This window comes from Elephas maximus, chromosome 4, assembly GCF_024166365.1.
Source record: "Elephas maximus indicus isolate mEleMax1 chromosome 4, mEleMax1 primary haplotype, whole genome shotgun sequence".
In the NCBI taxonomy this organism is placed as follows: Eukaryota; Metazoa; Chordata; class Mammalia; order Proboscidea; family Elephantidae; genus Elephas; species Elephas maximus.
This window is the reverse complement of record NC_064822.1, coordinates 65,245,540-65,269,176: the sequence shown is the minus strand read 5'-3', so window position 1 is coordinate 65,269,176 and position 23,637 is coordinate 65,245,540. Positions and strand designations below refer to the sequence as shown.

General features: G+C 39.6%; 2 protein-coding genes across 5 annotated transcripts in view; one reads left to right on the top strand and one right to left on the bottom strand.

Moving 5' to 3' along the window:
• Window positions 1-1,119: 1,119 nt before the first annotated feature.
• C3AR1 (complement C3a receptor 1) lies at window positions 1,120-18,141 on the bottom strand. 3 transcript variants are annotated; one of them, XM_049882367.1, is made up of 3 exons: window positions 17,938-18,141; window positions 5,496-5,608; window positions 1,120-3,767 (listed from the first exon to the last, which is right to left on the bottom strand). In XM_049882367.1, the coding sequence occupies exon 3, from the start codon at window positions 3,755-3,757 to the stop codon at window positions 2,276-2,278; it is 1,482 nt and encodes a 493-aa protein (XP_049738324.1). In that variant the 5' UTR covers window positions 3,758-3,767; window positions 5,496-5,608; window positions 17,938-18,141; the 3' UTR covers window positions 1,120-2,275. The 3 variants fall into 3 exon arrangements, with proteins under 3 accessions (XP_049738324.1, XP_049738325.1, XP_049738326.1); XM_049882368.1 differs by lacking the exon at window positions 17,938-18,141 and adding an exon at window positions 14,826-15,073; XM_049882369.1 differs by lacking the exon at window positions 17,938-18,141 and adding an exon at window positions 14,873-15,073.
• NECAP1 (NECAP endocytosis associated 1) overlaps window positions 15,093-23,637 on the top strand; it is a 32,277-nt gene continuing 23,732 nt past the window's right edge. The window contains exon 1 of one of the 2 annotated variants that reach the window (XM_049882371.1): window positions 15,093-15,206. The gene's annotated coding sequence lies outside the window, so the exon portion shown is untranslated. The remainder of the gene's footprint in view (window positions 15,207-23,637) is intronic. The other variant, XM_049882370.1, reaches the window with a different exon arrangement.

Here is a 23,637-nt window from a genome sequence, read left to right as displayed (position 1 = left end):
AAGAATACATTTCCAAGATAAATAGAACTCTCAAAAGGAGTCTAGACAATGGATTGCCAACAGTTCACTGTACATTGAATCTTATAACTATGTCAAGTTTATTCATCCTAATATCATATACATTAGCCCCAGTAGTTTGGAATTTACACTCAGGGTCTTGTGGGATGTGTTGGGGTTTCAAGAAGTCTGGCTAATGGCCATTATAGCAGCCCTACAGTAACCCACTATGAGATTTATTTGCTGAATATTTATAGGTTATGATATATCCTGGGTGTAAACCAATTACAAGCGTTTATGAATATCTGAGCCTTGCAAGGATCCATGAGATAAAAAGTATTTATTTACATCAGATATATAAGCAAATTAAATTGGAAAAGTAGTGATGCAAATTTACATCATGTCAGAGGGTATTACCTAACAACTGACAGAATTCCTAGTGATTTGAAATTTTCTGCATAGAACCTTATAACGAATTTGTAGTCCAGACTCTCACCTCAACTATTGAACAAATAATAATGCCTTGCAAGTCCAAAACATCTCCTTTTCTATTTTTTAGATTAAGTCATTGTATATAATCAGTTTAGAAAAGGCTACATTTAAAATTTTATACACAGAAAAATGAGAGAGAATGTGGTAGGGAGTTGGGAAATGCTTTTTAAAAATAAAAGGGTGCTGGTAGGAAAACTATATAAATGTTTGAAAAGGATAGACAAAGTTCAAGAAAAATGGGTGGTCCAAAGGGAGAGAGAAGCCTGGGCATGAATGAATTAAAATATGGTTATTAACAAATATTGTGTATGCTAGACAAACAACATAAAAATACAGAGGTGTTTGAATAAAAATCTTCATCTTTCAGAACAAGTCATTTTGTCACGTCTAAAAACATGTAATTTAGAAATCTCTAAAAGAATTGCAAGGTTTGCCGATGGGAAATGTGAGTGAGAAGAGAGCAGTTGGGCATTACGCAGAGTTGGGCAGAAGATGTCTTACATTTCATTATAAGTCTCTACAATTTTAATTCTCTTAAAACTATGTACATTGTGTAACTTTGGTAAGAAAGGATTAAAAAGCCCAAAAGATATATGTGGTAATTTTGGTATGAAAGATACACATATATAGTCATATTTAAAAAAAAAAGTTTAATGGTATTTCTGGTACAGTATTCAGTCATTTTGCAGCAGAGTAAATAATTGCTGCTCCATCCTCCACCCTTTTTCTTCTTTCATTTGAGATGAAGCCTTTGGAAAGTATTAATTCGGAGCAAGAGGAGGGGAGTAATTCAAATATTATGAAATTAGAGGTTATTGGAGACTAAAAGTCTGGTATGGAAGAATATTTAGAGGCATGAAAAGAATAAGGAAATCAAAGAGCTTAAGAAAAGGAATGGAAGATAGATGATTTGACCAGTTGGCAGATAGAGTAAACGGAGATCTCCCCAAACAGCAGCTTACGTAACATTTTACTAGGAAGTTTTTAGATGTGTTAGTCTGTCTTCACATAATAAATGCTTACTTACTTGTAAAGTGGACCCTTGGAATCCCTATGTCCTGTACCCAGGGGTGTTCCAGGTAGCAGGCATCTGGCATCTCACTTTGCTCCAGATTCAGTCTCATGTTGTTGTGTGCCATCGAGTAGATTCCAACTCATAGCAACACTATAGGACAGAGTGGAACTGCCCCATATGGTTTCCTAGGCTGTAGTCTGTATGGGGGCAGATCTTTATGGAGCCACTGGTGGGTTTGAACCACTGACGTTTTGGTTAACAGTGGAGCACTTAACCATTGTGCCACCAGGGCTTCTTTTCTGTCTCAATAGCTGATAGGCCTAGAAGAAATGAGTTAACATTGAATCTAGAAGGGGATTTAGATAATACTAAAGAAAAAATTTAATGATGGAAACATCATTTAAAAACAGACTATTTTCTCATTTATCACACATGGTTTAGTATTGGACAGAAATGGACTTTTACAATAATTCTCAAATTTATCATATATCAGAAACAAGATGACTTGTTAAAACAAGAGGGCTTGCTGGGCCCTACCTCACAGAAATTCTGATTCTGCAAGTCTGGGGTGGGGCTTGAGAGTTTACATTTCTGACAAGTGGTATCCCTAGTCTGGGCACCACGTTTTGAGAACCACTGGACTAAGATGTTCCTTATGATTCTTTGATGGTTTCTGAATCCCCCTGCTTACTACATCTCTCAACCTTTTAGAAACATATTGTACTGGGTGAATACTTAAGAACCTCTGCTTGAGTTGGCTGCTCCATGTTTTCAAACAACTGTACTGGTACTGTTTCTTTCTAAAGAGATTTTGTTTTGGGGGCAGCTGGTAGAGTGTGTGAGCTCCTCACTGAAGGCTGCTTCCAGAATGCCCTGCATGGACTGCCTTGCTTTCTTCCTAAAATCTTTCCCCAGGAGGGCATAGAGGAAGGGATTGAAGCAGCTATTTGCAGATGCTAGTGCAATGGACACATGGTCCCAGGACAACAAAGCTTCCCCAAAGGGAGTTTCTAGATCAATAAACAATGATAGGACACCAACTACATGGTATGGAGTCCAGCAGACAAGAAAGACAACGACCACCACCATGGCCACTCGCAAAGTTTTGCGCCGAGACTTGGAGAAGCGTCCCTGTCGCATTCGGAAGATAATAAGGGTATAGCAGACCACCATGATAATAAAAGGCAACAGGAAACCCACTACTAGCCTAGTGATGGTTATCGCTACCAGGGGTGTTGGCACTTGATTGTCGTTTATGAATTGGCTTGAATTACCACTGTGGTAATCATAGTAATCATATGTGTATAAGGAATTGCTAGAAGCACTGGGGAAAAGGCCTAAATCAGTAGAGAGAAAATTAGAGTAATCCAATGAGTCAGTCCTTCGATCTTCACTGGGAAACCCACGCACATCACTGGGAATTCTAGGTAAGACCACATCAGCAGATTTATATAAATTATGATAGGTATACTGACTGGATAATCTAGATAAATTCCTAGGGAGTGAATCTCCAGAAGGTCTTTGGAATGTTTGAGCATGGAGGTCAGTGGAAGTTGTCAATGGATTCATTGCGGGGACTGTCCAAGGATGATCATTTGTTGGGAAAGAGGAAGAATCTAACCTATCATCTGTTTCCCCAGGCAGCGGAACAATGGAGTCATCAAGAGTTCCGTTTTCCAGTAGATCAAAGGCCAAATCTGAATAATCTAATGAGCTGTAGACACCAAAATTGTAGCCACACATATTATGGTTGTCTACAGTGAACATTTCACGGTATAAGAACACAGGTATACACATTGCAAAAGCTACCACCCAGATACATCCACAGATGGCAAAGGCTGTCCTCACATTGCGGTGATTCTGGCACCAGATTGGCTTGAGTACCAGAAGACAGCGGTCGAGGCTGATGGCAGTAAGCAGAAAGACGCTGGCAAACATGTTAAGGATGATGATGGAGGGGATGAGCTTGCAGAGGAGCCAGCCATAGGGCCAGTGTCCTTGAAGAGCCAAGTGAGCAAGGGAGAAGGGCAGGGAGAGGCAGCAGAGAAGGTCCGCTGCGGTGAGGTGGAGAAACCAAACTGTGTTCACTGTTCGCTGCATCTTTAGGCCTGCCACCCACAGCACGAGCCCATTTCCTGGCAATCCCAATAAGAAAGTGAGGCCCAGAATGACCACGGAGAGAATTACTTGGGGTTCATCTGAAGGCTGTGAGAGTAGGTCAGTTGAATTGGTCTCAGCTGAGGAAGACTCCATGGCTAAGCTTCTGCAAAATGATGAAAGAAAATGTTAAATCTATCAGTATCTTTTAAGAAATGCATATTCTTAGACTTCTGACTTATTCCCATGTAATGATGTAGAATCATAAAACCAGAAAGACCTTACACTCTTTTAGCTTATATTCCTTGATTTCACACTGGACAACACAAAAACATTTTCTGATAATAAACAAAATGTAGTACACACACACACACACACACACACACACACACATACACACAATGGAATATTATGCAGCCATAAAGAATAGTGAGGAATTCTCAAAATGTATTGTCACATGGATGAATCTGGAGGACATTGTACTGAGTGAAATAATCACAAAAGGACAAATAACTATATTGATCTCATTATTATAAAAAGACAAGAATAGAGAGGCAGGGCCAAGATGGCTAACTAGTCAGAAGCTTCCACTGAACCCACTTGTAACAAAGACCTGAAAAACAAGTGAACCTATTACATATATGACAATCTATGAACTCTGAGCATCAGACACAGAACTAAGGAATCAACCCTAACGACAGGGGAGTGAGAGACTGTGCAGAAGCAGTGACGAGTTGCTGAGCCCGTGCAGCACCTCAGCTCAGATTCCTTGGTGCCATTCTTTGGTGAAAATACGGTGGGGCTGATGGTAGTTTCCCGAGACATGGTAAGCATTGCACGCAGCCCTAATCCCTGGGGCAGTCTGGGTGGGGACCCAGCCAGCACACACAGGATACACACGCCTCTGGAATTGGAGATAAAACAGTGCTCTTGACACAAGACAAGTGATTTTGTCTAATTTACTGTAAGGATCTAATAGCTCCTTCTGAAAGTACTCTCCTGTCTATCTTATCCCTTCCCTTTTTGCCCCAGCCGGCTTCATTAACATTTGAATTCCATGGGCCTGAGATAGAATGTGCTGCACTTTTTCTGATCCATTCTCTTGGCCAGGGAGAAGAAGCAAATTAAGAAACGGGAAAAATACTTTTCTGACTCCCCTAAACTGGAAGCTCAGAGCAGAAGCTGCTCCAGTCCAGGCACAAGAGATCCACAGACTTTGGCTTTCACCCCTACGTGGAACCAGGTGGCTATTATACTGCAAAGGCAAATCTGTTAGAGGTCTGACTGTAATTGTTTCAGCTATGTGGTGGATAGGCAGGTTTTGGAGGTCTGATACTGCTCTATGTATTAAACAGAGCCCTCACCTACCGACAGCAGAGACCTGAGTGCTGAGGCTCCACCCATGCCACCTAGCCATTCATGAAAGGGGTCTGTCTACTAGTCTTTACAGATATAAGCACTGGGTGCTAAGGTACAGCTGCAGAGCCCACCCACCAGAGCGCTTTAGAGAACAGAGACGCTCCTTCCTCACTGACACTTGGGGGAAAGCTGTCAGCACTCTGCCTTCCTCAGAGTGTGATCCCCTGTCACTACCAGAAACCAGTGCATACACCATCACCACTACTCCTCTAAGATAGCAGGTGACAGCCTATACCACACACTAGGTGACTATCAGGACACCTGAGCTAAATCTATTCAAAAGTAGTGAATGGACTTATAGGCTTATATACCTGGTAACAGCTCTAACCATCAGGTGACAGCACATTAGTGCTTCAAAGGCTCCAATAATCAAGTTAGCTCACTCTAGTAGCCTATCTGGGTATATTGAAACAAAACAAAGCAAGAAGATAGGAAACAGTGAGCAAACATAAAATAAATTATTACAATAACTTACAGATGGCTCGGAGACAGCAGTCGATATCAAATCACATAAAGAAGCAGATCGTGATTGCTTCTACAAACTCCCAAAACAGAGAATCAAGGTCTCTCCCAGATGAAGATGTATTCCTGGAATTGCCAGATGTAGAATACAAAAGATTAGTATACAGAATGCTTCAAGACTTCAGGAAACCCTGGTGGCATACTGGTTAAGTGCTACGCCTGCTAACCAAGAGGTCAGCAGTTTGAATCCACCAGGCACTCCTTGGAAACTCTATGGGGCAGTTCTACTCTGTCCTATAGGGTCGCTATGAGTCAGAATCGACTCGACAGCAGTGGGTTTGGTTTTTTGGTTTGGTTTCAAGACATCAGGAATGAAATCAGGCAATGTGCAGAAAAAGCCAAGGAACACACAAAGCAGTTGGAGAAATTAGAAAGATTATTCAAGAACATAATGAAAAAATTAATAAACTGCATGAATCCATAAAGAGATAGCATTCAGAAATTCAAAAGATTAACAATAAAATTACAGAATTAGACAACTCAATAGGAAGTCAGAGAAGCAGAATTGAGGAATCAGAATGCAGAATTGGGGAGATGGAGGATAAGGCACTTGGCACCAATATATTTGAAGAAAAATCAGGAAAGATTTAAAAAAAAAAATGAAGATACCGTAAGAATCGTGTGGGACTCTACCAAGAAGAATAACTTGTGAGTGTTTGGAATTCCAGAACAGGGAGGGATAACAGAAAATGCAGAGAGAGCTGGTGAAGATCTGTCAGCAGAAAACTTCCCTGACATTGTGAAAGATGAAAGGATATCTATCTGAGATGTTCATCTAACCCCATACAAGGTAGATGCCAAAAGAAAGTCACTGAGACATATTACCATCAAACTTGCCGAAACCAAAGATAAAGAGAAAATTTTAAGAGCAGCCAGGGATAAGCAAAAAGTTACCTACAAAGGAGAACCAATAAGAATAAGTTTGGACTACTCAGCAGAAACCATGAAGGCAAGAAGGCAATGGGAAGACATATATAGAACATTGAAGGAGAAAAATTGCTAGTTAAGAATCATATATATTCAGCAAAATTGTCTCTCAAATATGAAGGTGAAATTAAGTCATTTACAGATAAACACAAGCTTAGAGAATTTGCCAAAACCAAACCAAAACTACAAGAAATACTAAAGAAAATTCTCTGGTTAGAAAATCAGTAATATCAGATATCAGCACAACGCTAGGACACAGAACAGAGCATCCTGATATCAACTCAGATAGGGAAATCACAAAAATAAAATAAGATAAAAAAATGCTCAAAACAGGGAATCACTGATGTTGTTATGTAAAAGGTGACAATAATCATTAAAGAGAGACTAAATACAGTAGGCATAGATCCTCCATACAGAGAGGAAATCAAGGCAATAGAGGGAGATACAAGTTAGGTTTATATTTAGAAAAATAGGGGTAAATATTAAGGTAACCACAAAGAAGACTAACAATCCCATACTTCAAAATAAAAACCAAGATAAACATAGAGACTCAGCAAAAACCAAATTCAACTACAATGAAAATGAGGAACACACAATTTACAAAGAAAAACTTCTCAGCACAAAAAAGTGGAAAAATGAAACTGTCAGAGACACACACACACACACACAAAAAGGCATCAAAATGACAGCACTAAACTCATACCTATCTACAATTACGCTGAATGTAAATGGACTAAATGCACCACTAAAGAGACAGAGAGTTATAGATTGGACAAAAAAAAACATAATCCAGCTATCTCCTGCCTACAAGAGACACATCTTAGACTTGGAGACACAAACAAACTAAAACTCAAAGGATGGAAAAAAATATATCAAGCAAACAACAATAAAAAAAGCAGGAATGGCAATGCTAATTTCTGACAAAATAGACTTTAAAGCTAAATCCACCACAAAGGATAAGGAAGGACACTATATAATGATTACAGGGACAATTTACTAAGAAGAATGTAACCATATTAAATATTTATGCACCCAACGACAGGGCTGCAAGATACATAAAACAAACTCTAACAGCATTGAAAAGTGAGATAGATGGCTCAACAATTATAGTAGGAGACTTCAACACACCTCTTTCAGTGAAGGACAGGACATCCAGTAAGAAGCTCAATAAAGACATGGAAGATCTAAATGCCACAATCAACCAACTTGACCTCATAGACAAATACAGAACACTTCACTCAACAGCTGCAAAGCATACTCTCTTTTCTAGTGCACATGGAACATTCTCTAGAATAGACCACATATTAGGTCATAAGGAAAGCCTTTGCAGAATCCAAAATATCAAAATATTATAAATCATCTTCTCTGACCATAAGGCCATAAAAATAGAAATTAATAACAGGAAAACCAGGGAAGAGAAATGAAACTCTTGGAAACTGAACAATGCCCTGCTCAAAAAAGACTGGGTTACAGAAGACATTAAGAAGGGAATAAAGAAATTCATAGAATCCAATGAGAATGAAAACACTTCATATCAGAACCTTTGGGACACAGCAAAAGCAGTACTCAGAGGTCGATTTATATCAATAAATGCACACATAAAAAAAGAAGAAAGGTCCAAAATCAAAGAACTGTCCCTACAACTTGTACAAATAGAAAGAGGGAAACAAAAGAAACCCTCAGGCACCAGAAGAAAGCAAATAATAAAAATTAGAGCAGAATTAAATGAATTAGAGAACAGAAAAACAATTGAAAGAGTTAACAAGACCAAAAGCTGGTTCTTTGAAAAAATTAACAAAATTGATAAACCATTGGCCAGACTGACAAAAGAGAAACAGGAAAGGAAACAAATAACCCTAATAAGAAATGAGATGGGCAAATTACAACAGACCCAACTGAAATTAAAAGAACCATGAGATTACTACAAAAAATTGTACTGTAACAAACTTGAAAACCTAGAAGAAATGGATGAATTCCTAGAAACACACTACCTACCTAAACTAACATAAACAGAGGTGGAACAACTAAATAGACCCATAACAAAAGAAGAGATTGAAAAGGTAATCAAAAAACTCTCAAGAAAAAAAAGCCCTGGCCCTGATGACTTCACTGCAGAGTTCTACCAAAACTTTCAGAGAAGAGTTAACACCACTACTACTAAGGGTATTTCAGAGCATAGAAAAGGACAGAATACTCCCAAACTCATTCTACAAAGCCAGCATATCCCTGATACCAAAACCACGTAAAGACATCACAAAAAAAGAAAATCCAGACCTATATCCCTCATGAACTTAGATGCAAAAATCCTCAACAAAATTCTAGCCAGTAGAATTCAACAGCATACCAAAAAAAATAATTCGCCATGACCAAGTGGGATTCATAGTAGGTATGCAGGGATGGTTCAACATTACAAAAACAATTAATGTAATCCACCATACAAATAAAACAAAAGACAAGAACCACTTGATTTTATCAATTGATGCAGAAAAGGCATTTGAAAAAATTCAACACCCATTCATGATAAAAACTCTCAGCAAAATGGGGATAGAAGGAAAATTCCTCAACATAGTGAAGGGCATTTATACAAAGCCAACAGATAGCATCATCCTAAATGGAGAGAGTCTGAAAGCATTCCCCTTGAGAACGGGAACCAGACAAGGATGCCCCTTATCACCACTCTTATTCAACATTGTGCTGGAGGTCTTAGACAGAGCATTTAAGCTAAAGAAAAAAATGGCACCCAGATTTGTAAGGAAGAAGTAAAAATATCTCTATTTGCAGATGACATGATCGTAAACACAGAAAACCCCAAAGAATTCTCAAAAAAACTGCTGAAACTAATAGAACAGTTCAGCAGAGTATCAGGATACAAGATAAACATACAAAAATCAGTTTGATACCTCTACATCAACAAAAAGAACATTGAAGAGGAAATCACCAAATCAATACCATTTACAGTAGCCCCCGAGAAGATAAAATACTTAGGAATAAATCTAACCAGAGAGGTAAAAGACCTACACAAAGAAAAGTACAAGAAACCATTGCAAGAAACCAAAAAAGAACTACGTAAGTTGAAAAACATACCTTGTTTATGGATAGGAAGACTTAACATTGTAAAAATGTCTATTCTACCAAGAGCCGTCTATAGATACAATGCAATTCGGATCCAAATTCCAACGACATTTCTTAATGAGATGGAGAAATAAATCACCAACTCCATATGGAAGGATAAGAGACGCCAGATAAGTAAAGCATTACTGAAAAAGAAGAACAAAGTGGGAGGCCTCACCCTATCTGATTTTAGAACCTATTATACTGCCACAGTAGTCAAAACATCCTGGGACTAGTACAACAACAGATACATAGACCAATGGAACAGAATTGAGAATCCAGACATAAATCCATTCACATATGAGCAGTTGATATTTGACAAAGGCCCCAAATCAATTAAATGGGGAAAAGACAGTCTGTTTAACAAATGGTGCTGGCGTAACTGGATATCCATCTGCAAAAAAATGAAACAAGACCCATTCCTCACACCATGCACAAAAACTAACTCAAAATGGATCCAAGACCTAAACATAAAATCTAAAACGATAAAGATTGTGGAAGAAAATATAGGGAGCCCTAATACATGACATAAACAGTACAGAAAACATTACTAAAAATGCAGAAGAGAAGCCAGATAACTGGGAACTGGGAGCTCCTAAAAATCAAACACCTATGCTCATCCAAAGACTTCACTGAAAGTAAATAGACTACCTACAGACTGGGAAAACATTTTTAGCTAGGACATTTCCCATCAGCACCTGATCTCTAAAATTTATATGATTCTGCAAAAACTCAACTACAAAAAGACAAATAACCCAATTAAAAAATGGGCAAAGGATATGAACAGGCACTTCACTAAAGAAGATATTCAGGCTGCTAACAGATACATGAGGAAACACTCATGATCATTAGCCATTATAGAAATACAAATCAAAACTACATGAGATTCCATCTTACTCCAACAAGGCTGGCATTAATCCGAAAAACACATGGTAATAAATGTTGGAGAGGTTGTGGAGAGACTAAACCCAGTACCCAGTGCAGACTGGAACACTTCTATACTGCTGGTGGGAATGTAAAATGATAAAACCACTTTGGAAATCAATTTGGTGCTTCCTTAAAAAAGCAGAAATAGAACTACCATATGATCTAGCAATCCCACTCCTTGGAATATATCCTAGAGAAATAAGAACCTTTACATGAACAGATATATGCACACCCATGTTCATTGCAGCACTGTTTACAATAGTAAAAAGTTGGAAGCAACCAAGGTGCCCATCAACGGATGAATGGATAAATAAATGATGGTATATTCACACAATGGAATACTACGCATTGATAAAGAACAGTGATGAATCTGTGAAACATTTCATAACATGGAGAAATCTGGAAGACATTATGCTGAGTGAAATGAGTCAGTTCCAAAAGGCCAAATATTGTATAAGACCACTATTACAAGAACTCAAGAAATAGTTTAAACAGAGAAGAAAATATTCTTTGATGGTTATGAGAGGGAGGAGGGAAGAAGGGAGAAGAATTTTTACTAATTAAATAGTAGATAAATTTTATTTTAGGTGAAGGGAAAGACAACACACAATACAGGAGAGGTCAACACAACTAGACTAACCAAAAGCAAAGTTTCCTGAATAAACTGAACTCCTCGAAGGCTAGCGTAGCAGGGGTGGGGGTTTGGGGACCATGGTTTCAGGGGACATGTAAGTCAATTGGCATAATAAAATCTACTAAGAAACCATTCTGCATCCCACTTTGGAGAGTGGCGTCTGGGGTCTTAAATGCTAGCAAGCTGCCATCTAAAAAAAAAAACATCAATTGGTCTCAACCCACCTGGAGCAAGGATGAATGAAGAACACCAAAGACACAAGGTAATTATGAGCCTAAGAGACAGAAAGGGCCACATAAACCAGAGACTACATACATTAGTCTGAGACCAGAAGAACTAGATTGTGCCTGGCCACAACAGATGACTGCCCTGACAGGGAACAGGACAGAGAACCCCTGAGGGAGCAGGAGAGCAGTAGAATGCAGACCTCAAATTCTCGTAAAAAGACCAGACTTAATGGTCAGACTGGGACTAGAAGGACCCTGGTGGTCATCGTCCCCAGACCTTCTGTTAGCCCAAGACTGGAACCATTCCCAAAGCCAACTCTTCAGACAGGGATTGGACTGGAATATGGGATGGAAAATGATACTGGCGAAGAGTGAGCTTCTAGGATCAAGTAGACATATGAGAGTATGTTGGCATCTCCTGTCTGGAGTGGAGATGAGAGGGCAGAGGGGGCCAGAAGCTGCCTGAATGGACAAGAGGAGAGAGAGTAGAGGGAAGGAGTGTGATTTCTCATTAGGGGGAGAGGCATTAGGAGTGTATAGCAAGGTGTATGTAAATTTTTCTGTGAGAGACTGACCTGATTTGTAAACTTTCACTTAAAGCACACACACACACACAAAAAGACGAGAATAGGTATACAGGTTGAAAGCAACAATTGCTGGTGGTTACCAGGGATAGATGGGGGTGAGGAAGGAGGGAGGCACTTGTTATTTCTGGTGATGGGAAATTTAACAGCAAATGTAGGTGAAATGTGCCCAGCTTGATCAAGGTAAATGATGTGACTAAGAAGTATGCAAGAAAAAAGGACTTTTCTGGTAAATGCTATAACATGTACAACTGTGCAAGAACAACTGAAAAATAGGGGTGTGCTTGCATGTGTATGTGTATATGTATACAAGTGTATAGGTATGTATATGTGTGTATATATGTGGGCATATAGAGGTATCTATACACAACTGCACATACATATAAGATCCATATATGCATCCATATATGTTTGTATGTACAATAAGGCACATAGTGGGCACAAACACCTATACTTCTTAGACTTAACTGAATACCTCACGGGGTTGGTTTATAGGGTCTGAAAGTTTAGGACTGTAGGCTCGTGGGACAACTCAGCCAACTGGCATATATAGTATGTAAAATGTATGTTCTACTTCCTAGTGTGGTGAGTAGCATCTAAGGTCTTAAAAGCTTGCAAGCGGCCATCCAAGATATACCTATTGGTCTCTACGTGTCCGAAGTAAAAGAGGAAGAAGGAAAGCAAAGACTCAGAGACGAAACTAGTCCACAGGACTAATAGTCTACACGAACCATGACCTCATCTACCCCGAGACCCGAAGAATTAGATGGTGCCCCTGCTACCAATACCGACCGTTCTGATTAGGAACACAATAGAAGGAACCTGATAGAATGGAAGCAAAATGTGAAACAGAACTCAAATTCTTAAAAAGTCCAAATTTACTAGACCTGTTGAGACGGGAGGCCTCCCCAAGACTATTGCCCTGAGATAGTCTTCAAGCCTTGAACCAGAACTATTCCATGAGGTCATCTTTTAGCTAAATAACAGATTGGCTAATAAAATAATATCATTCATGAGTACTGTGCTCCTTTAAAAAATCATCTATGAGACTAAACGGTCAACATTTAATCAAAAGCAAAGACAAGACTCAAGGGGTCAGGGGACCTAGATTACTGGAAACAGAACAACCAGAATGGAAATAATGAGGAAGCTGACACATTGCGAAAAATGTAACCATTGTCACGGAACAAATTGTATAGAAATTGTTAAGTGGGAACTTAATTTTCTGTGTAAACTTTCACTGAAAACATAATTAAATATTTTAAGAAAAAAAAATCTCTGATAGTTTAAAAGCTACCGTATTGATTTAAGTCTGTATCAATACCCTCATTTGGAAGTCCATATCAATATAAATTTCCCCTCACTTTTGCACTTTCAATCTTTCATTTTCCACTGGTTTCTTTTCTCAGCTAACTAATGTCTCCTACTGTTGTCAGGTTCTGTTGAGTCAGTTTCAACTCATAGTGACCCTATGTATAAAAGAACAAAACATTGCCCAGGCCTGCACTATTTTTACAATTGTTGCTGTTTTAGTCCATTTTGCAACCACTGTGAAAATCCATCTCATTGAGAGTCTTCCTCTTTTTCAAAGACCATCTACTTTACCAAGCATGGTGTCCTTCTCCAGGGAGTGGTCCCTCCTGATAACATGTCCAAGTACGTGAGACGAAGTCTCGCCACCCTTGCTTCTAAGGAACATTCCGGCTGTACTTCTTCCAAGACAGATTTGTTCTTTCTTCTGGCAGTCCATGGCATATTCAATATTCTTTGCCAACACCATAATTCTTTGTTCTCCCTTGTTCATTGTCCAACTTTTGCATGCATACGCGGTGATTGAAAATACCATGGCTTCAGTCAGGCTCACCTTAGTCCTCAAGGTGACATTTGTGTTTTTTAACACTTTAAAGAGGTCTTTTGCAGCAGATTTGTTCAATTTTTTTCCCCCAATGTCCAAAAATATTCTTTATAGATCCTTTGTCTACAACAATATCCAGTCTAGGATCACACTTTGTATTAGGGTGTCTTTTAATTTTAGCATAGTTCCTCTTTTTTAAAGACATGGGCTTGTTTTGAGGCCTGTTGTTCCAGGCGCTCACGTCCTAACCTCTGTCCACATGACTCTGCTAAAATTACTCCTAAATAAAACCCAGGGCTGTGGAGTTGATTCCGACTCGTAGCGACCCTATAGGACAGAGTAGAACTGCCCTGTAGAGTTTCGAAGGAGAGCCTGGCAGATTTGAACTGCCAACCCTTTGGTTAGCAGCCATAGCACTTAACCACTATGCCACCAGGGTTTCCTACTCCTAAATAGCAAACCTAAACATCTTTTTCTCTGGCATCTTCCTCAATATATTAATCATCATTTGATATATTGACTCTGTAACATTCTTCTCTTGGCCTCTGTAACATTAAATAAACAAACAAACCCCCCCAAAAAACCAAGCCTGTGGTAGAGTCAATTCAGATTCATGGTGACCCCATGTGTGACAGAGTAGAACTGCTCCAGAGGGTTTTCTTGGCTGTAATCTTTATGAAAGCAGATCACCACGGCTTTCTTTTGAGGCACTGCTGGATGGATTTGAACAACCAAACTTTAGATTAGTAGTTGAGTGCAAACCATTTCCTTCTGTAAAAATGGTGGCATGGGGGCGTCGGACTGCCTCATCTAACTTCACAAGAGGAAGGAGAGAAAGTCATTATCAGCATCAACAGCTCAAGGTCGATTCCTACAAAGCAAAGCGGAGGTCAAACATAACTCTTCAACCTTTTTACTAATTCCTGCACCAGCTGGCCCTCCTATGGCACTCTTTACTGCTCTGCCTGGTTTGATAATTTGTCATAATGGTCACACAGAACTCGCAGACAGTACTTACAGTTATGGCGTTTGCTAGGGTAGTAAAAAAAAAAAAAAGGGTAGTACCAGGTTACAATTCAGGATCAGGAACAACTCAGGATACAGTTCTTCGGTCAGGACAGCTTCTCAGCTGTGCCCACAGGCAGGCCTCTCTCTTAGCCCTCAGCCCTCTGAACTGGCCTGGCCTCTGCCCTGCTTGGGCAAGTATTACAAAACTCTTTAGCTCCACTGACAAGTTCCCAGAGGCACCCCACTCTGCCAGGAAGCCTCCTGCCTGAAAGCACTCAGCTCTCTTGCTCTGTGGGTTGGCAAGCCTAGCTCCACCAACTGCCTGGAGGCACCCCACTCTTTCAGCAAGCCTCCTGCCTGAAGGTGCTCAGCTCTCTCACTCCATGGGCCAGTAAGTCCACTGTGCATATTCTGCTGATTTCTTGCTTCTGCTGCTAGCAGTTCTCTGCCGCACTCGCTCTTGCTGCCGCTTCTTGCCATCTTATGTCATCTCCGGTGTTACACCTCTGTCTCCTGGGTCTAGGGGGTTCTGAGCAGAGGGACACCAGGTCCAAAGGACTCACTCCACTCCCAGTTCTTCTTTCTTGGTTGTAGTGAGGTATCCCTTTTCTGCCTCTGGTATAGCTTATTTTAAGCCTAGAGGAATGACAAAACTGCCCAATTCCTTTGTTAGGGTTCCATACACTTTATTTGCATGGTCCCATCCCCACAAGGGTGCCATGCACCTTATTTGCACTATTAGCAAGTTGCCCAATCCACTTGGTGGGCCATAAGCACCTTATTTACACAGTCTCACCCGATCATTTTGTGGGAATTACAAGATCATGGTAAGAAAGTCCATATAAAGGTGATCCATTGCACTGAAACTTCCCTAAATCTGAACACTCCCATAAATATGCTCTACTTTATAGCTATCCTGAATAACTTACTATTCCAAGTTAATGCTATGCATTATCTATACCTTGGCTAATGCTGTTTACTTCTATCTGGACTATGTCCTTCACCTTAACCTCTTCTTCATTTTATCCCTAAACTTTCCAGTTCAAATTCTACCCATTATTAAGATCCAGCTCAAATATTATATCTTCCTTGAAACCTCCTCTAATAATTCCAACCAGAAATTACTCTTCAGCTTCTTAATTATGTGTGTGTGTTCAAACCTCTTTTCATATTCTGTATGCAATGCCACATTTTGTCTTATAATTATTATTGTGATGTCTTATCTATCATTCTAGCTTTAAATTTCATGATGGTTAAAAAAAAAAAATGAGTCTTATTCATAAATGCTTGCTCCATAGAATTTAGCACAGTGCTTTATATGAGATAAGGGTTAAAGATTACTTGAATGGATAAATGTTCTTATTTGGGATTGACATTTTTCTTTTCCAACTAAAATGATTCTTATTCTCATCAATTTAATTCTTACCCAGGCTGCTTCATTAATTCCTCAGCTTTCCCTTCTAAATGCCTTTTCGTCTTTTAGTTCTTGATTCTTATCAGATATAACGACACTTTATGGTTGTTTTTATGTTGTTGTTAGGTGCTGCTGAGTCAGTTCTAACTCATAGTGACCCTATGTACAACAGAACAAAACACTGCCCAGTCCTGAACCATCCTCACAATTGTTGCTATGTTTAAGCCCGTTGTTGTAGCCACTGTATCAGTCCATCTCATTGAGATTCTTCCTCTTTTTCACTGACCCTCTACTTTACCAGGCATGATGTCCTTCACCAGGGACTGGTCCTCCTGATAACATGCTCAGCATACACGAAGGAAGTCTTACTATCCTTACTTCTAAGGACCATTCTGGCTGTAGTTCTGTTTTTTAAAGAGGCCCCAAATATTTTTGTAACTTGGACGTAGTTCTGCTGAGTTGACCAAATGTTGCCACAATGGCATCAGTGGAAGTTAAAATAAGTGCATCATCAAAATAATAAAAAATGAAGAAATAATTCCTATTCCCCTTTCTGTGAATTTAGTCAACAACATTCAAATCCTGCCAGGATCCCTTCCTTCCCTGTTGTGCATGGCAGCTACCCTGATCCATTGTCCCACTCCAACACATATTTATACATAGATCCATAAAGAATTGAGAGAAACTTAGAGTCATACAATGCTAGAACTGAAAGGAAACTTAACAACCATCTGTCCTTCTCCCTGTCTTTATTTTGTTTTTGACACTGTAACTCTGTAAACTAATTTTCACAAAATCAAAGCTAGATGGACTCTTAGATCCCAGGTCCAATGACTCTCACCAAATAATCTTTTCACTGTAAAGAAACATATAAGTTTACTAAAAAGCCCATGGTATTGCTAATAAAAGGAGTCCCTGGGTGGTGCAAACAGTTAAACACTCAACTATTAGCCAAAAGATTGGTATTTCGAACCCATTCAGAGGCACTTTGGAAGACAAGCCTGGAGATCTGCTTCCAAAAGGTCACAGCCTTGAAAACGCTGGAAAGCACGGTTCTACTCTAGACACAGGGGATCTGAGCAGGTCCTTAAAGAATCTTCAGTCAGAATCAACTTGACGGCAACTAACAAAACAACAAGATTGCTAATAAAGGGGAAGGCACTGAGGGCTGCACAGTATGACCCCCAGATGCTCTTTTTACTCAGTACTAAACTCACTCCTACGATTCACCCTTCAGCCAAAGATTAGACGGACCCATGAAACAAACAATAATACACATAGCTCAACCATGTATATGAGACTAAATGGGCACACCAGCCCAGGGGAAAGGACAAGAAGGCAGCAGGGACAGGAAAGTTGGAGGAATGCAAGTGGGAACCCAAGGTCGAGAAGGGGTTGGCAACCAATCTCACAAAGCAATAAGTGTATTACTTGTTTAATGAGAAACTAATCTGTTCCATAAACCTTAACCTAAGCACAATTTAAAAAAATGAAATAAAAATTCACTATTCATTCCAGAATGAAAATTTAAGAACAAAGATGGATTGTGGAATATTTTGAAAAAATGTGGGAGGATATAAAGATAAGACAAAAGAAATAAAAGTTAGAGGAGTGTTACAAGGAAATGTGAACGTAATTACTCCCAAGCCATTGTCTATAGATATTGAGAAAAATAGGCTAGTTATCAGGTAAATATAGATTTTCTTACCAAAAATTAAGACTGTAGCTCAAGGCTTCAGCACCAACCTGGAGTTCCCTACCACAGTCTGATTCTCACTTCCCCACAATCAAGTCCTGACGCATGTTTAGGAAATTTGCTGAGCTCTCCCTTTTTCTTCTCTCTCCTTCAGTTTCTGTGCCTAAAGTAAGCCCCATGCTCTTGACAGCTATCTGACTCACAGGAAGGTTTTGAAAGGAGTCGTTGCTAAACTTGGAGACAATGCTTAGATAAGTAGAAAAATAGAAGTGGAAGCTTTCTTCAAGACACAAGTATGGTTAAGGAGAGAGTGGTTCTGTACAAAAGCTTCTCACCTTACAGGTTTTTTTTTTTTTTTAGAAATGCCAAACAATGACCCTATGGTATGTGAGGATAGGAGTGGACAGTAGCTGGAGGGAGGAATTGACCTGCACAAATCTATTTAATTAATCTCAAATAACATCTCTTAAATGTTTAATATGCGTGAAGAACTATGCTATGCCAAGATCAGAATGACTTACACTATGTTCCAATCTGTAAAGATTCACAATTTAGTGAAAATATGCACTCATACACAAAAAAATATAATAAGACCCAGACTATAGTAAGAAACAAAACAGTAGAACATAATAAAACCCACTGCCATCAAGTCGATTCGAACTCATGGTGTCGCTGAGTCCAGGAAGTTGGGTCTTTATCTGGTGTGCTCAGATTTGCCAATGAGCTGGACACCAGTTTTTGAGAAAGAGAAAGTAACTTTATTGCAACGTGCAGAGTAAGAAGCCGGGAGGAAGTTCCTCATATCCGACTCCCTGAGGTATGGGAAAGCAGGGCTTATGTGTGATTTGGGGAGCAAGATAGGCTGCACAGGTGTACTGGGGAGGGAAACTTCTAGATGTTCAGGAATTATGGCAACCAGGAAACAGAAGGTGATGTGGTTCTTGTCGAATATTTCACTTCAGAATGGGGTCGGGGTGATGATTTTCCTTCTGGTTTGTTCCACCTGTTGCTGCATCTTCTGTTGAGGTCAATTAATGGTCACAGCTGGCCCTTCTGCCCATGCGAGATGGGCCAAATCTGGTTTGGGCTCGTTTAAGGACTAATGGAAATTGACTAGCATTCGTTCGTAGGGTCAGGTTACAATAGCAAACGTATAGGACAGAGTCGAACTGCTCCATAGGGTTTCCAAGGAGTAGCTGGTGGATTTGAACTGCCAACCTTTTGTTTAGCAGCCAAGCTCTTAACCACTGTACCATCAGGGCTCCAGAACATAATAGGTAGGAGTACATTTAGCCTGGGGAAATCTTGGAATGTCTTAAGGTAGAAATAAGATCTGAGTAGGTCCTTAAAGAACCATAAGACTTCTATACGCAGAAAAAAGTGAAAAGCTGTGTAGCGTGTACATGTGCCATGGTCCAAGGCAGATGGGTGGGAAAGTACAAGATTCATTAGAGAATGACCAGGAGCCTAGCTAGTTAGCTTGTATGTTTCATCAGAAAGGAGTGCAGACGATTGAAGAGGGACCTTGAGCAATGATTCTTGCTTGGAATGTAAATTATAAAGAATTCTCATTCACATTATTCTTTTACATATACCCATATGAAATGAAGTTTATTTATGTCAGATATAGTTGAACACTGCTGCCTGTGGTAGAGGCTTTAGTTATGTTAGTAAAATTGCAGTCCAAACTATAATAGCTGCTCTCCTTGTTTGTAGTTAAATCACTGTAAAATAATGAATAAGCAGAAAGACTTTTTTTTCTGAATTTTTTTTGTTTAGTTAATTATTACTAATTGCAAAAATTGTACCACTAACCATTTGGGCTGCTAGGAAAGCACAATCTACATTGAGAGCACATGCTTTAGTTACCTAGCACCACTATAATGGAAATACAAGTGGATGGCTCCAACAAATGGAAGTTCATTCTCTCACACACAGTCTAGTAGGTTAGAAGTCCAAATTCAGGGCATCAGCTCCAGAGAAGGCTTTCTTTTTCTGTCAACTCTGGAGGAAGGTCCTTGTCATCAATCTTCCCCTGGACTAGGAGCTTCTCAGTGCAGGACCCCAGGTCCAAAGGAAGTGCTCTTCTCCTGGTGCTACTTTCTTAATTGTATGAAGTCACCATGTCTCTCTGCTCTTTTCTCTCTTTTTTTATCTCCAAAGAGATTGGCTTAAGATACAACCTAATTTTGTTGATTGAGTCCTACCTCATTAACAAAACTGCCTCTAATCCTGCCTCATTAACATCATGGAGTTAGGATTTACAGCACATAGAAAAATCACATCAGATGAGAAAATGGTGGCCAATCACATAATACTGGGAATCATAGCCTATCCAAGTTGACGTATTTTTGAGGACATAATTCCATCCTTAACAGCATAGAAGAAGGAACGATTAAAGATTAATTCTCACTGAGGCAAATAGGACAGTGATGCACTGAAGAGGTAGTACTTGAGCTGGGCATTAAGGATGGATATGTGTTTGACAAGCACTGATAACGTTGTAAAACAATAATGTGTTTGGCACAGTTGTGAAAGTGCTTGGCTACTAAGCAAAAGGTCGGAGTTTCTTGGGAAACTCCCCGGTCAGTCCTTGGGAGAAAGACGTGGAAGCAGTTCTGTAAAGATTTACAGCCTTGGAAGCCCTATGGGGGCAGTTTTACTCTGTTCTATAGGGTCTATAGGGTCGCTATGAGTTGGAATCCACTCAACAATAGCAGTAGGTTTTTGTTTTTTTTTTTCTGTCCTGTGAGTCCATGAATCTGTTTATATCTCTAGCGCTTGCTACTGTGCCTGATGTTTGGGGCATTAACGAGTGAACGAAAGAATATTTGGTTGAAAGATGTTGACTTTTAAATATAATTCAAAGAAGTAATTTCAATATGAGTCTTTAAAGTGGCTTCTGGGGTGAATTCAGTTTCACTGACTCGTCTGCCTTTAAAGATTGTAAAGCAACTCAAATCGGTTTGAGAACTACTAGCTGTTTTCCTTGGACATTCAGGCCAGGAAGGGTATTATAGAAAACGTCTTGTGAATACCGTATTTTACTAAAATAACGTGTGTGTTGCACACTTTTGCCAACCACGCAGCCTCCCACCTCCCCGCACATTATTTTCCTAGGTGTGCTATGTGTGTTATATGCATAGGCGTGTTATTTGCGAAAAACATGGTAGTACTGCTTCTGGGTGACTTCTGTGCCTTCTTATACTAGTTATTTTGTGGTGTGATATGGAATGTTCTGGGGGAATTTATGCAAGTCACTTCTATTTTGTTCCTTTTTGCATATCTAAATATAAATTTGTAAGCAGAGATGGGACACTTTGGAAAAAATGAAATTTTGAATGTATATGACAAAGATAGCCATTTTCAAACCTTTTATGAGCCATTGATTAACTCTACATTTTCAGCGATGGTGAGCTGTATAAGAGTTCATTTAGCCCAGATAAAATTTTAGATCATAAAATCTCTAGCTTGTTTTGCCTGAGGGAATTAAACATAAATATTTGACCGAGTTGCTGTTCTTAATGAAATTCAATGAAAATTGATTAGAGCCATTATTAGAGCATTTGTAATATGCTACACTCTAAATTAAATATAATTAAGTGACAAAAACCATGGATGACCGACAAATGCTATGGCTGGTCAGCAAAGGGCAAGATTGATGGTAGTTAGATTAGCTGGAAAGCTTCCATGGAAGAATAGACTCAAGGTGAAAGGAATGCTAGGCTCGGAATCAGAAGACATGGATTTGAGTCCCAGTTTTACTAATAACTGCTTTGACCTTGTACTAGGCACTTGACTAGAAATGCCTCTTTATTTTAGCTGTAAAATTAAGGAGTTAGGTTAGATGATCTTTAAGGTTTCTTTTACATTTAACAGTTCATAATTCTCTCATTTGACCAGAAAGAGAGTAGCTGAGAAGGCATTCCAGGCAGAGGAAAAATATAAGCAAAGATATTTAGGTGGAGGTGAGCCCAAAAGGAGCAAATGACACAAGTAAAATGGTTTGGCTGGAGTAAAAAGCACTTTGTTAGTTGCGGTAGAGTCGGCTCTAACTCATGGCGACTCATCGTACAACAGAATGAATTGTTGCTGGGTCCTGCGCCATCTTCACCATCGTTGGTATGGTCAAGTCTACTGTTGGCGGCTACTATGTTTTTCTGAATGCCTTCCAACCTAGGCTGTGAAAGTGCCAAATCCTAACCACTGAACTAAGACTAAGACAGACTAGGAAGAAAGGACTGGTGATTTACTTTTTGAAAGATCACAGCCATCGAAAACCCTATGGAGCATAGTTCTACTCTGACACATATGGGGTCGCCATGAGTTGGAACAGACTACTAGTTTTTTTTTTTTTTGTGAACGTTGTTGTGTGCCATCGAGTCAATTTTGAGTCACAGCAACCCTATATGACAGAGTAGAACTGCCTCATAGGGTTTCCTAGCCTGTAATCTCACAGAGCCCCTAGGTGGGTTTGAACTGCCCACCTTTTTGTTAGCAGCCGAGTGCATAACCATTGCACCAGCAGGGTTCCTCTTTTTGTGAATAAGGACACTGAAATGCAAAGAGGCTAATGAGTTGCCCAAGCTCACACCACTGTGTAAATGGAAGAATTAGGACCAGGGAGCTGGCCTCCAGAGTCTATGCTCTTAGTCATTATGCTGCCCCATGAACGGGAAGAATTGCTGTAACTCTTATATATTCTGTCCATTTTCTCTGTCCTAATCTCTGAGGAGGGATCAGGAAGAAGAACAAATTACTGAGGCAGAATTGTATATTGGTAACATAATAGGACTTTTGGAGATAATTAGGCCTATGTCTGCCACTTGTGACAGCGGATAATTTATTTAATCACACTGTAAGAATCAGCTTTTTCACCTGTAAAATGGGCACAATAGTAATAGTACTTACCTGTTGTGTGGATTAATGATATAATACACATAAGCATGTAGAACAGTATTCCAATACTCAGTACTTAATAAATGTTAGTCATCACTCCTCACTCTAATTCAAACATAGCACAGTAATACTAATAATACATGTGAACATTTAAATGTAAGGTATCTTAGGCTGGGTTCTCTAGAGAAGAAAACCAGTAAAGTGTACAAACAGATATAAGGAAATGACTCATGTGGTTGTAGAGGCTGGAATGTCAATTAGGCTGGGCTGGAGGCTTCTCTTGATTCACGAAGCCGCAGGGGCTATGAACCCAAGACCAGCAAGTCAGACAGCAGGGCTCTGGTTCACAGACTGTGAAGACTGATGAACCCCAACATCGGCAGGTAAGATGACAAGTAAGCTGCTAGCTCAAGTCCCAAGAACTGGAGATCAGAAGAACAGAAACCAGCTGCAGAATTCAGTGCAAGCAGAAGCCTGCGAGCCTTACCAGAAAGTCTGCTTACATTTGATGCAGGCCCTGACCCCAAGGAAACTTTCTTTTACTAATTGGCTACTCACTGCAGATGCCATCATGGAGGTGATCACATCATATCAAATCTTATCGTGGAAGTGCTCACATCATCATACGACTGCCAAACCATATCATAACTACTGAACCACTGAAAGTCATAGCCCAGTCAAGTTGACATACAATCTTAATGATCACATAATGTGTGGAAACTGTTGCCTTGGAGTCAGAAATTTAGATTTTTCCTTTCCTGTCACTTAAAAACTGGATCATCTTATTACTCACCGGGCAAGGTTGCTGTGAGA

Coding starts and splice junctions, on each gene's coding strand:
- C3AR1 (XM_049882367.1), bottom strand. CDS start 3,757: ATGGAGTCTTCCTCAGCTGAGACCAATTCAACTGACCTACTCTCACAG.